General features: G+C 36.3%; 1 protein-coding gene across 1 annotated transcript; it reads right to left on the bottom strand.

Moving 5' to 3' along the window:
* Positions 1–5563: 5563 nt before the first annotated feature.
* sccpdhb (saccharopine dehydrogenase b) lies at positions 5564–15074 on the bottom strand. The gene is made up of 12 exons (XM_052587091.1): positions 14239–15074; positions 12959–13068; positions 12674–12754; positions 12078–12207; positions 11576–11625; positions 11205–11335; positions 10917–11034; positions 9334–9453; positions 9138–9194; positions 8910–9021; positions 8745–8826; positions 5564–8102 (listed from the first exon to the last, which is right to left on the bottom strand). The coding sequence occupies exons 1-12, from the start codon at positions 14435–14437 to the stop codon at positions 8003–8005; spliced, it is 1290 nt and encodes a 429-aa protein (XP_052443051.1). The 5' UTR covers positions 14438–15074; the 3' UTR covers positions 5564–8002.
* Positions 15075–15186: the final 112 nt, after the last annotated feature.

Raw genomic sequence — 15186 nt, 5'->3', positions numbered from 1 at the left:
CATAAGGCATAAGTTAATATGCCTTAATGATAGATAGTTTCTTACAAACATACAGCTCATGAAAATATTCGATGGACTGGAGTCAAATGTATTACTTGTGGATTATTTTGATGTTTTTATAAGCTGTTTGGATTCCTATTCTGATGGCACCCATTCACTTCAGACGACACATTAGTGAGCAAGTAATGTAACACTATTTTGTCTGAATCTGTTCCATGAAGAAACAAATCCATCTGCATCTTGAATGGAGGGTAAGTAAATGTTCATTTTTGGGAGAAATTTTCTTTCAAGACAGCTCAGCGAATATCTTGGTAACAGCCCCAAGGCTGCTGTTATAATAGTCTTGCATAATAGATTTCCATACCTGTAGTTAATATGGTTTCTCCCATTCCTTTTCTATAGTCTCTGTTTCAGCTCACCACCTTGAATGTCCCTGTTCTGGTAAGAAAAGGTTAATAAGGAAGAATTTGCTGCTGAGATTGAATAATCAAGACACATCAGCCTAATTTAGTTCCATTAGCCAAGAACAACAAAACAAGCTAATGCTTAGCGCAACCAGCAAGAGGTCTAAAGTTTACCCCAAAACTTCTTCAGAAGCCTTAAAGAGCTTAATAAATCACTGATGCTGTCACACTGTATTCTAAAAACACTAATACATGCTTGATAAACACTGAGGTACATCGCAAGCTTATGAAGTGCACATAAAAAAGAAAGAAGGAATGTGGCAGAAATTTAGAGCTAATTAGAAATCATCTCATTCAAAAGATAAAAAAGGGTACACTATATATGAGATTTTTGAAAAGGTTTAACATTATACATCTAAACATTTTAGCTAACAGCATGCAAGCTCATGTCTCTTGTATTGTCACACACTTTCTGTATTAAACGTTTGGAAAAGGTGTTGCAATATCAGGCAACACTGAGCTACATTAAATATTCATTGCCATAAAAATATCCACACTGCAGGCATGGAAAAGCTGGGCAGACTCTGTTTACCCACCATTTTTAAAGTGAAGTCATCTCACAGAAAAGAAAAAAAGGGATTACAGTAATGGAATATGAAGATTAGATGTTGTACATGTTGTTTGTCTAAATAATGGTTTTCTATAGGCTAGTGTGTGTTTTTAAGCAAACCTGCATCTGTTGAATGATCCTATATACAGTATATACAGGGTGTGTGTGTGTGTGTGTGTGTGTGTGTGTGTGTGTGTGTGTGTGTGTGTGATAATGCCAGTTATGTTGGCAGCGATAAGTGCAGTGTGTGATACGCTTTATTTTGAATGTGAACCGACAGACGTGTGAGACAGGGAATGGTGTGTTTTCCTCAGTGAAATCCAGCCCTTCAGGTTGATAAAATGGAGTGCTGAGCTGCATTCCCTCCTGAGGAAAAACAAATGTGATATTCTCTCATTCTGGCCTTGTGTGTGGGGCTGGCTGATGAACGAGGTGCTGTAGTGTGCTTTTCTGCTGACCCAGAGGTAATTAAAGATTCTGGAGATTTACGATGAAGATGCAACCTCTCTCAGACAAAAGACTAACCTGAGACACAGCAAAATATCTTTAAAGAGTGGCTATTTGTTGTGTCTATCTATCTATCTATCTATCTATCTATCTATCTATCTATCTATCTATCCATGTGTACAGTATTGTTCAAAATAATAGCAGTACAATGTGACTAACCAGAATAATCAAGGTTTTTAGTATATTTTTTATTGCTACGTGGCAAACAAGTTACCAGTAGGTTCAGTAGATTGTCAGAAAACAAACAAGACCCAGCATTCATGATATGCACGCTCTTAAGGCTGTGCAATTGGGCAATTAGTTGAAAGGGGTGTGTTCAAAAAAATAGCAGTGTCTACCTTTGACTGTACAAACTCAAAACTATTTTGTACAAACATTTTTTTTTTCTGGGATTTAGCAATCCTGTGAATCACTAAACTAATATTTAGTTGTATGACCACAGTTTTTTAAAACTGCTTGACATCTGTGTGGCATGGAGTCAACCAACTTGTGGCACCTCTCAGCTGTTATTCCACTCCATGATTCTTTAACAACATTCCACAATTCATTCACATTTCTTGGTTTTGCTTCAGAAACAGCATTTTTGATATCACCCCACAAGTTCTCAATTGGATTAAGGTCTGGAGATTGGCCTGGCCACTCCATAACATTAATTTTGTTGGTTTGGAACCAAGACTTTGCCCGTTTACTAGTGTGTTTTGGGTCATTGTCTTGTTGAAACAACCATTTCAAGGGCATGTCCTCTTCAGCATAGGGCAACATGACCTCTTCAAGTATTTTAACATATGCAAACTGATCCATGATCCCTGGTATGCGATAAATAGGCCCAACACCATAGTAGGAGAAACATGCCCATATCATGATGCTTGCACCTCCATGCTTCACTGTGTACTGTGGCTTGAATTCAGAGTTTGGGGGTCGTCTCACAAACTGCCTGTGGCCCTTGGACCCAAAAAGAACAATTTTACTCTCATCAGTCCACAAAATGTTCCTCCATTTCTCTTTAGGCCAGTTGATGTGTTCTTTGGCAAATTGTAACCTCTTCTGCACATGCCTTTTTTTTAACAGAGGGACTTTGCGGGGGATTCTTGAAAATAGATTAGCTTCACACAGACGTCTTCTAACTGTCACAGTACTTACAGGTAACTCCAGACTGTCTTTGATCATCCTGGAGGTGATCATTGGCTGAGCCTTTGCCATTCTGGTTATTCTTCTATCCATTTTGATGGTTGTCTTCCGTTTTCTTCCACGTCTCTCTGGTTTTGCTCTCCATTTTAAGGCATTGGAGATCATTTTAGCTGAACAGCCTATCATTTTTTGCACCTCTTTATAGGTTTTCCCCTCTCTAATCAACTTTTTAATCAAAGTACGCTGTTCTTCTGAACAATGTCTTGAACGACCCATTTTCCTCAGCTTTCAAATGCATGTTCAACAAGTGTTGGCTTCATCCTTAAATAGGGGCCACCTGATTCACACCTGTTTCTTCACAAAATTGATGACCTCAGTGATTGAATGCCACACTGCTATTTTTTTGAACACACCCCTTTCAACTAATTCAACTAATTGCCCAATTGCACAGCCTTAAGAGCGTGCATATCATGAATGCTGGGTCTCATTTGTTTTCTGAGAATCTACTGAACCTACTGGTAACTTGTTTGCCACGTAGTAATAAAAAAATATACGAAAAACCTTGATTATTCTGGTTAGTCACATTGTACTGCTATTATTTTGAACAATACTGTATGTATGTATATTATATTTATTAAAATACAAATTATTGATCACCAAATCAGGATATTAAAATTTGTGAAAGATAATGTGACACTTAAGACTGGAGTGCGGATGCTGTTGAAAAATCAGTTTTCATTACAAGACTAAAGTACAGAAAATGGTTATTATAAAATGGTAAAACTACCACAAAAAAAAAAAATCCATTTGAAAAATATTATCAGCCACAAACTTTTGAATGTGCATTTACAGAATCTTAATATTTACTGACAGAATTTATCAGAATAAATATCTAAATCTGCTGACATTTGATTTATTTACAATAATAATTACTGTACAATTTTCACTCATAAATTGCCTGTAAAAAATTACAAAGAGATGGTAAGCCACATATTAAATCTAACTTTACATTTTAAGGTTTACAAACACTATTTACTTTTAAAACATTCCGTAAAATAATGTTTTATTTAAGTTTGAAAAATATTTTCCTCACAGTGTACCCATAAACTTTTCCTTCAAAGTAGTTTAAACTGCTCAGTCTGTCCTCCCGCTGTTTATGTCCCACTGAACCAGCACGTTCTCTTGCTGTCACATTAAGTCAAAACGTCACGCCTTCGAAGTCACTCTCTCTGAATTTCACATCCTCTCCTCATATACCACCTCAACTCCTTTGCTTTCACATCTCCACCCTCCATGTCTCACTTTCTCCACACCTTCATCACCCCTCCCCCTCTCTCTCCTCCTCCCGTAGCTGTAAGTGATGCTGCATAGTGCTCTAGCGCTCTTCCCCCGCCCGATGTCCTGCAACCGCAAAACAAGCCCACTATTAAGTAGTCAGCAGAGTCCAAATCATACAGCAAATCCTGCACTTCCGCCCCAGCGCTCACAGCAACACATTAGCACGGCTTCGCTGGATCTGTCCAGATCTTTGACACGTTCCTGTGGCAAGCCGAGAAAGATCACACACAGCCCTAACCCTCTGAGATTACACGTGCGGCCGTTTAATGCGATCCTCCAGACTACCGCCTGTGCTTCTCAGGAGGGGTGGAGGAGGGAGGACTGAGATGGAGGGTGATGTTTGGGCAAAATGAACGCACAAGGGAGGGCGTCTTACATAATGCTTTGTTGTAGATTCTGAGTACCAGGCACTTTAAAACATGGCAAGAGAAACAATGTTCCTCTAGAGAACTGGAATGAGGAAGGAGAGGAGGAAGGAGACAGAAAGAGAAAGACAGAGTACTGAAGAAGACTGATAAGGGTTTTATGTACAATGTGCAAAAATCTCACATTTTTGTGTGAACTATCCCTTTAAGGTATACTCTTTTCCACAAGGTTTGTAATGACTTTTTGGCTAACAATAGCCAGTGCTGACATCTTCCTTCAGTAAGTGACACATCTTTCCCTTGGGAAGTGACACAAACATGACAAAGTATTAGAAGTTCTTGTAAATTGATGAAGCCTAACCACCTGCGCTTATTTAAAGACACAGTTCACCTAAAATAAAAATTGTGTCATCGTTTACTCATCCTCAAGTTGTTCCAAACCTGTACGAGTTTCTTTTTTTCTGTTGGACACACACACACACACACGCACATAAATATATATTATATAAAAAAATACATAAAAAAATACTATGGAAGTCAATGGCTACCAGCAACTGTTTGGTTACCATCAGTCTTTAAAATATCTTCTTTTATGTTCACCAGAAGAAATAAACTCGTACAGGGTTATAACAATTTGAGGGAGAGGAAATGAAAGTGTTATAAGGTGAACTATCCCTTTAAGACTTTTTAGTAGTAAACTTTTATTTTAAAAAATACTTCCTGATTAGAACACATAAATTTATACATATATGTATATATATATATATATATAAAACATGGTACTTGCATATATCATTTCTTTTATAATTCACCCTCAATGCATGTAAGCAAAATCTGTGATTACAACACACTCTACTGTTGCTTCCTCTTTAGTCAAGTGTGACAATACACATTAAAACAAGCGCCATCACAGCATCTCTTTATTTCCTGTGAGACTGCGTCATACTAACTCAACCCGCTTCAACCCTGGCCTGCATCTTTAAGTCCCCGTTCTTCATCCACTGCGACCCCCAGCCACCTCTCTTCTTTCCCTTAAAAAGATCTATTCATTGCCTTTTCTAATCTCCCCAAACAACGTCTACCCCTCTCAAACCAAATGACCTTTCCTGTCATCTCCACATAAATAATCGGCAGATGTGGAAATAGAAAAAGGAGACCCCTAGTGGCGGAGTCCTGTCAAAAGCATGTAGGGACAGAGATTAAAAGCCAAATTCACAAATGTTAAGATCTCTCTTTATTCTGCAAAAATTTAATAAATATAGATTTGTAACAGACAAACTGTATCAGGAAAGGGATACTAGTGTCATTAAATGTGACTTAAGTGTCCAAAAGTGTTTTGGGCTCACAGTACATACTTCAAGATCTGAGACATTTAACCCTCAAGCATTCTTCACATAGAAGCCTTTAATTGGTCTTAGGTGTGATCCCAGTGTTTTTTAAATAAATGTCATATCACTATCTTCAATAAAATAAAAACGATCAATATATGCAATTTTTTTGTTTTTGTTTTTTATTTACCTCCAAATTGTTATGTAAAATATGCTTATGTGTATGTTATATTTAATATTTATTTTACTTATGTAAACAATTATTCTAGTAAATTCAGACATCCAAAATCTAATGATTTGGTGACTTTGGTGACATCTGGTGAGATATGATGCCATAAAAATATAAAAAAAATATCAGTTGTACTTAATGGCTGAATATATGCTAAAATCTATAAGTCACTGTTTTAACGAACTTAACCGCTAACGTTTTAGATTTTATCACAAGTTAAAATTGCAGAAAATTGTTGGGTGAGGCAATACAAAAATGCTAAAATATGCTTAAAGACAAATCTGACCATGATAAGGGAAAGACAATTGAGTCATTTATTTCTAACAAAGATGTTAGAAAATTGTATATAGGTGTGTGTGTGTTTGTAATATTGAGAATGTTGTATAGGCTCATCCCTTCATTTATGTGTATTTATGATGTGCATCGTGTTGGATATATAGATTTTTATTAGGTAAATAAAAAATTCTCTGAATTATAGTATCTCCCATTAATTTCCGACGGGTCCCCTCTAAGGAAAAAATATGTATGTGTGTGTGTGTGTGTGTGTATATATATATATATATATATATATATATATATAAGGGGTGTAACGATACGCGTATTCGTATTGAACCGTTCGGTACGACGCTTTCGGTTCGGTACGCGGTACGCATTATGTATACCGAACGGTTCGTTGTAGTAATTAATTATATTTGAAAAAAAAAAAAAAAAAAGAGAGAGATAGAAATATAATGATATGCGTTCAACAAGGTAGCCCAATAACCCAAACAACGTAACAGGCAACGCCCCTGACACTCCCGAAGAAGAAAAAAACACCATCTTATATGTTTATGTTAGGCTACTCAGCAGGCGCTCGCTCACTCAGTACACGCTGAAGGCTCGTTGCAAAATAGCCAATGCGTTTAACAGACTAGAAATGAGAAGATCCCCCAATAACCAACAGGTCTGGTGTTTGGGTGCACTTTGGATTCCCTTTAAGCTATAATGGTGATGGCAAGAGAGTGGTGGATAAAAAAACAACGGTATGTCGCATCTGCAACATGACAGGGTACACCAGCGGGATTACAAAAAAAAAAAAAAAAAAAAACCAGCGGGAATATCTGGGATATATGCGTCAGTACTATCTGGGAAAAGACGAAAAAAAGGAGAAACATGCACGCAGCAAACTATCCCTGCAGCATTTAGACACTATAGCTTACAGGGAATCCAACCCAAACACCAGACCTGTTGGTTATTTTAGATCTTATATTTCTGGTCTGTTAAATGCATTAGACATTTTGCAACGAGCCTTCAGCGCGTGCTGAGTGAGCGAGCGCCTTAGGGGCCGTTCACATATCGCTCCTAAAAACGCGTGGAAAACGCTAAGCACGTCTTTCTCCTCCTTTCCAAAGCGCTCGGGCAGAAGCGCTCATGAGGCGTCTGTCTTTGCTAAGCAACAATGACGTGCTCTCTCCATGAGACGCGGAAATTTCAGCGAAGGATAAATGGATTTGCAGCTCTAAAAATCGCTTGCAGTAGCTCTGCTACTAAATTTATTTCAAAATTGCAATCCATATACAACTATGATCAGCTGTTCCTTCATCTTGGCTGAGCTCTCAACCTTGTTACGGGAAAGGATGAAGCTGATTGGTTGGTTCTTGTCACATGACCCGCGGTGCGCTTGCGGCATTCTGAAAAGTTGAGATGTTTTTACATTTTGCTGTATCTAAAACGTATCGAACCGAACCGAACCGAACCGTGACATCAGTGTATCGTATCGAACCGAACCGTGAATTTTGTGAACCGTTACACCCCTAATATATATATATATATATATAATAATTTTTTTTTTACACTTAACTTTGCTGTACCGAGTAATTTTTTTTTGTGTGTGTGAGTTTAGCTGGCATAATTAGTAGAAGCAGTTAAGTCTTGTACCGCTCAGATTAAAGGAAACTATAAAAATAAAAGATTTTGCCCAAATTTTTCCCAGAGGATGCTTGAGGGTTGATGAATCACAAAAAAGTAAAGACATACAACACATTTGACTATATTTATATAATAAAAGAGATCAGCTAGGCTGATTGAATCTGAGAGAGTAAGAGGACTCCTGTCTATTGTCCGTTCTTCAGTGAGAATTGGACTCCGTGTTTGTTCAGACGGTCGATTAGGGTGGTTCTTGCAAACGCTGACCCTGGAGTGTACACACCACCCCTGTGAGGACCAATAAAAGGATGTTGCATGAGACAGCATGTCATACATGCTACACAAATAACACTGAGTATTCACGGCATCAATCTTTAAAATTTCACTCTAACATTTGCAGTGTCTTAAAAAAAATGAAGATCAGGGCTGCGATTCCCAAAACCTTTTACCCTAAGCTGTACCTTAACGCTAACATGTGTGTCCCGAAACTTTCTTAGTTAAGTATACTTTCAGTAAGTCATACTTTCATAATGTTGGTCTGGACCACTCTTAGCTATACCTTATAATTGTGGACAGTTCACATTTCTTTACATGTCAGTCTATATGAATGTAGGAAATATATGAAAGCTCAAAAGAACGGCATTTACTTGAAATAGAATTCCTTGGTAACCCTATAAATGTCTTTACTGTCACTTAAACAATTTAATGCATCCTTGTTGAATAAAATCATTAAGAAAAATCTTACTGACGACCACAAACTTGAACAATAGTGTATATGCAATTTGGAATTGTAGTTTATTTACTTTGTTTAACTAAAAGAGAATATTATTTATTTTTTATTTTTTAAGAATTGCCCATATCTGTTTTTTTAATTCCACAGGACCAGTATTAAGAATCATCTATATATTATGTTGCGGTCATTTTACTCACTTATTCGGGAGACAGTGATGTTCATTAAGCAGTGTAATAGCTGCCTGCACCATGGTAATCGGTGTTGCGATGTATCCTGGCTCTGCAAAATATAGCAGTAGTGACCATATCTAAGTATTTGGGGTGAATATTTTGAGTCGGATCAAATAGAGAGCAGGACAATACCTGGTCCTGTTACTTCAGTGCTGATTTTGGCATTTGGTTTGCCCTGAGAGGGGTCATGACCAGACGTGTAGCCCTCCCCCATGAACCTCAAGCTGAAAGAGGTTCCATCCATCTGGAATAAGACAAGAATTAACTTAACTTTAACTTCGGCAACACAACCGAGGGCTGTGTATGACAGATGTTAGCATTTCATATTGTGTTTTAGACATTTCAGTGCATCATTTGTACCTGCTTTCTTGTTGGTCCCGTCTTGGAGAACAAACCAAATGAGAAAAATTCTGGAAACTAATTGAAACACACACACACACATTTGAGTTGAAATTCATGAGTTTATGTAAGCTTCTTGATGTTCTGCGGTATGAATGAGAGTTTTGTCCATCAAATTTTCAACAGTAATGCAATGACTTTTAAAATGGTACTGGACCTCAGTAAGCAATCCCCTGCCAAGACTAAACTTGACCATGAACCAGAAGACGACACCTGCAAAGAGGGTCTTCAGCACGGAGAAGAGACCACCAATACCTACATATGCCACATACTGAACCTGAGGACAAGAGCAAAGAGGAACCAATTCAAAACTGCTGGCAACAACAACAAAGTGAGTAAGACATTGAAATGCACACATTTGTGACACTTGTGTTAAATTAATAACACATACTTTTTGGTCCACAGTAAAACATCAATCAAAAATGACCATATTGACATCATCCAGTACACTGTGGTCATTGCTATGGAGATGAAAGAGCAGTACGATTAATCACAAAGACTGTGAATCATCCCCTGCTCTTTCCATGTGGGCTTTCAGTGCACTATCACAGTAATCATGCTCGCACAAGACAGAGCGAAAAGAAATGTAATTAAAACTGCTAAGAGGCATAATGGTGTTTGGAAAGCAAGGGAAGAAGCTGTCAAAGACTGCCTTTTTAAGAGGAAACAGAAGGGTAGTCAAGAACCCATTAGATCTTCTTTGAAAGAGCAGTTTAAGAAAAATGAATACAGGGTTTCTCATTCATTCATTCATTTATTTATTTATAACGGGACCATGCACAATTTTTAACATAAAATTCACATTTGATGCATTGCACCGGATTTAGCCAAAGGCTAATTTTCATCCGTAGTCCCCAGGCAAGTCAACGCTTACAAAACACAAAAAATACCTATATGTTAGAAAACAATAGATACATACACACATACTGTCAAGGCCATAAATGGCTGTAAAACAACTAAATCAGTCAGTCAATTTATCTACAACATTCTTAGTGGTTACATAGTTGATTTGATTTTAAAAAAGATTTTAACTTAAATTTAAAAAGACCATGAGTTTTACACCCTTTTATGTCCTCTGGTAGGGCATTCCACTGATTAGTGGCTTTCACTGCAGTGCTGGGATAAAATTATTCTGCTAATAAAAACTGACTGGCATGGTCCACATAACAGAAATTTTGACTTGTATTAGTCGCATTGCTATAAATGGCAAATTAGGGAAAAGGATAACATTAATAAAGAGAAAAGAAAAAAATTTAATATACCAAAATAGATATTATATATAATTATGTTTTAAGTTTTTATACATATTTATAAATATTTAAATATTCAGCTATGGGAAATTGACAATATTTAGATAACTGATATATACAATTTGAGATTTTCACAATAAACCAAAAGTAAAAATGTAAACCAAAATGTTTACATTTATTAATAATAAAAAATATATATAAATTAATATACATAAACTGTAAAAAAACTAAATAAAATGTAACATAAAAAAATATGAATCTATATATATATATATATATATATATATATATATATATATATATATATATATATATATATATATATATATACACACACACACACACACACACACACACACACATACACATGTATAAAATAAAATAAATATAAAACATATATTACTTTGAGTAATAATTTATTTAAAAATGATTATTGTTGTGCCAGAAGTGTGTGTGATTGTGTGATTTTTTTGCCAGTCTATAGACTCACAGGGCTGTGTTTATGTTCCTCGTGCATATAGCGCTGAGTCCGTCGCACCACAGATGGATCTGAGCCCATGAAGGGAATGGCATACTGCTCAATCTCCTTACTGAAGAACAAAGCTCCCCTGGGTACACCGAAATAGCAAGCAAATGAACACGAGTAAAGATTTCCATCCTGAGAACTATTCTCCTTCACTCCTCTGGGAGTCAGCTGCTATATAAAGCAGACAACTCATGATTAAGATAGTATTAATGAGATGTAATGCTGAGAATGATTTTATAAATACTTTAATACCTCTTTTTAATTCTAGCGCCAACAGCAGGCAGAGGTTTATGCCCAAACTTCCTCCTTATTCTTCTGAGACTGGCACTGTCAGCAAAGCCAAATATGGCAGACTGCCACGTTGCATCATGGCCACATCCTCCCTGATGAAGAAGACAAGACAGCTGAACAAAAGCCAAGACATCAACTACTTTATTGTGGACACCCAATGGGCTTGATACAAACAGTCTGCTATAGCTCTCTTCATACTCGATTAAAACAGCAGGAAATATGATAACTTAAACTTAGATCAAACCAACCTTTGAGAGCTCATACTCAACAAGTCAATCAAATTCCTGTGGACCCTTAAAACAGATCTGCAAACATGAGGAGTTGTTGCTCACCTCAGGTCCTGTGTTGATGGTTAAGAAGCTCTCCACAGCAGTGAGCGTTCCTGTGAAAGCCAGGCAGAGGAGTGGTCAGGCATCTGCTGCTCTGCAGGCACGTTTGCCCACAGCAGCGCTTCAAAGGCCAACAACAGACACTCGCATCCTGTAAGCACTGAGCGCCTTTGCCTTTTTCAGTAATATGCCCAACTAATTGGGATGAGATTAAAGATCTGACTGCACAAGAGCCATTGATGCAAAGGTCAAAGGGCACACACAGGGTAAATATCACAGTAATGTACTGTATGCATGTTTTACCATTAGGACACTGATGCACAACACACCTCTAAACCTATTAAGTCAGGATCAGATTTTTTCTCTAATACACTGAAGTTTCCCTGCTCTCTCTCTCTCTCTCTCTCTCTCTCTCTCTCTATATATATATATATAATCAATAATTTTAATAATAATAATACATTAACAAAAAATGTATAAAAAAAATCACAGACATGCAACCCACCTCTGAATTGATCCTGTGTATAAAGGATGCCCATATCTGCTGGAATTGAATCAAACCCACAGCTTCCAATGATATACACACCCTTCTCCTGAGCGTTACTGTGGTACTTCAGCTGTATCCCCTCTAAAAACTAAAAAAAACAAATCAAGGATCCAAAAGATTTTTCAGGTGTCAGGTTTTATAGTCATTATATTCAGCAAGGATGCGTTCAATTAACATAAAAGATTTTCATTTCGAATAAATGCTTTTCTTTTGAACCTTCTATTCATTAAAGGATCCTGAAAAGATGCATCAAGGTTTCCAAAAAATATTAAGTAGCACATCATTGAAAATAATAAGAAATATTTCTCAAGCACCAAATCAGCATATTAGAATGATTTTTGAAAGATCATGTGAAAGACTGGAGTAACAACTGCTGAAAATTATGCTTTGCCATCACATGAATAAATACAATGTAAACATTTTCTATTAACATTAAAATAGAAAACAGTTTGTCTAAATTATATACTTTCAACCTTACAGACTCCAAACTTTTCAATGGTATGTTTTTCAAAAGTAGATTATTAAAAAAATTGTTAGATGGAAACATTAGCTACCTGCGGTTCTCCACAGATATCAATGCAGTGTGCCCCATTCTCAATGCAGGCCTTCACCACCGGCTCTCCGTAGAATCTGTACTGTTGAGAGAAGACACCTCAGCACCACGCCATTTCACAGTCAACAGTTCTCTCAGAATAACACAACTCCATAATCCATTTATCTTTTTTTTTTCTTTCATAGAGCTATCGTTGGCCTATGGGTGCACTGGGACAGGTGTGACTGCACAGATGTGTAAATTGACCCCTTCCTGTGCTTTTTTACAATAGTCTTTGTGGACTTACTGGTCCCACGCAGTTGAGCACAATGATTCCTTGTTTGCACATGATGGCCAACGACTCTGGCTCGGCTACATCTGCTACAATAACCTCCACACACTTCAGCTCTGGTTTACCTGCAGAAAAATGACAAATGGATCTTTGTTCTCTAACAGCTCAAAATGCTGCAAATAAATTATACAATTTTATGTAATGCATAGATAGATAGATAGATAGATAGATAGATAGATAGATAGATAGATAGATAGATAGATAGATAGATAGATAGATAGATAGATAGATAGATAGATAGATAGATAGATCACTGTATCACTTTACTCTTTAAACTATTGCATAGCTTTAAAATCCTCGATTATCAGTACAGCCTATTCCAGATGATGATGGGATTGTCCAAACCTTATGGCTTTAATCAACAATATTCTCAAACCCTGTAATCCCATCCCATAATCTCAACAGACAAAATCTGCTGAAGCTCATATAATACTATGAGCTGACTGCATGTCTAGCCTTAACTGTATGGCAATTCATTCTATACCCAATACAAACTATGACCTCTCATAAATAACATATGTGCATTGTAATTCTTTGTTGCTTTGTCTCAAAGAAAAAACAGGGGCACTAACACGATGGTCCTAGAGAATAAAAACATAGTCTTTTATATATATATATATATATATATATATATATATATATATATATATATATATATATATATATATATATACGCACGCGCACACACACACACACGCACAATGGTACCACGTTATTAGCATGTTCATATCTGTAATGAATATTAATAACAAATTAACTGTAAAATAAAGCATGTTTAATATAATAAATAAAACAAATTTATATAATAATATCATAGAAAAATAATAATAATTCATTTTATTTTAATAATATAAACATTTTTAAAGATATAAAAAGTTTGTAATTTTTTGCAATATATATATATATATATATATATATATCGCACTTGACACTATAGAACATATGTGGTATTTTAGGGTACCATGACATTTCATTATTATGCTACAAAGTCACACGTAGGCTATGTTTAAAATAATTACATTGTAATTGATCATTTAAAACACATGTACACATATTGTGGCGCTGCTTGTAAATAGGTTCTATTATTTTCGGTTCTATTATTTTTTTAAATTCTATTTCTGTTCTATATGTTCAATAATTCAGTACATTTATATTATATGTGGCATGGACACTTTAATGTAAAGTACAATAACAAAAACTTCCAAGTCCAAATGTATACACAGTCAAACACGTACGCAGAGCGTCAGCTGCCTGAACGAGTGTTTTCTCCAGTCGGTCGCGGTTTCGTCCGGCTACAGCCCATTGTAACGTCCCTCCTGGACCCTCGTTACACATCCGTGAAACCTCCTCCACAACAAACTGGCCGGTAAAACCGCTCGCTCCGAACACTATGATATGGTACGGTCTTTTGCTTGACGTTGTGAGCGTCGCCATTGTTGTGTGTTGATCCGCGTGCGAGGCAAACACAGACGAGGTAAGAGCGACTGCTGCGGCTCCACTGCTGTCAGTGTACAGTGTGCGTGCAAAATACACACGTTTAGTGCATCAGATTGTGTTTCTGATAAATGTAGCTCAACCATAAATAATCCAACTGTTTGTGGGTGAAGATTCCAGAAACTGTCACACATTGAAGAAGAGAGACATCTCGTGCTGGAAAGGAGATATTACTACAACAGTAACACAGAGGAGGGTGTTTTTCTGAACATTAACATATAATATGAGAGCAAACATATGTATATACCTAGCAATAAATTACATTTAAATGTGAGTTGATAAATTGTAAGATCACAGCTTGTTAGTGACTGAATTAACATTGTTTTGACACATTTTACAGTTTAACACAATTTTATATTTATGAATAATTTTTTTATTACAAATTATTAATGAATGAATTTATTGTTAATGTTTCAGACCTTTGGGCCCCACTGTATGTGACGATTCATATATTAAAAATGATGTAATTAAGCAATTTAAATTATTTCCATACATACTTTACATTACAACTTCATGTTCAGATTCAATAATATTGTTCAGTTGGCAAGGCAATCGTGATAATGAAATTGACTCTTGATAAAGGCTTGTGTCACTATACTATTTTTTTGCTCTGTGCATCTTAAAGCTTTTACTGTCAGAGAAGTTGTTATTGGATTCTGAAATGAAATTAGCTATGAGTAAGTCTGTGG

This window comes from Carassius gibelio, chromosome B20, assembly GCF_023724105.1.
Source record: "Carassius gibelio isolate Cgi1373 ecotype wild population from Czech Republic chromosome B20, carGib1.2-hapl.c, whole genome shotgun sequence".
NCBI classification, from domain to species: domain Eukaryota; kingdom Metazoa; phylum Chordata; class Actinopteri; order Cypriniformes; family Cyprinidae; genus Carassius; species Carassius gibelio.
This window is presented reverse-complemented; position numbering and strand designations above follow the sequence as displayed.

Bases quoted from the DNA above. Each gene is read 5' to 3' on its own strand.
- sccpdhb (XM_052587091.1), bottom strand. From the start codon at position 14,437: ATGGCGACGCTCACAACGTCAAGCAAAAGACCGTACCATATCATAGTG. The intron at 11,626-12,077 runs GTGGGTTGCATG...TGGCTTTCACAG, and splicing joins TACACAGGATCAATTCAGAG to GAACGCTCACTGCTGTGGAG. The intron at 8,827-8,909 runs GTATTGTCCTGC...TATATTTTGCAG, and splicing joins CACTGAAGTAACAGGACCAG to AGCCAGGATACATCGCAACA.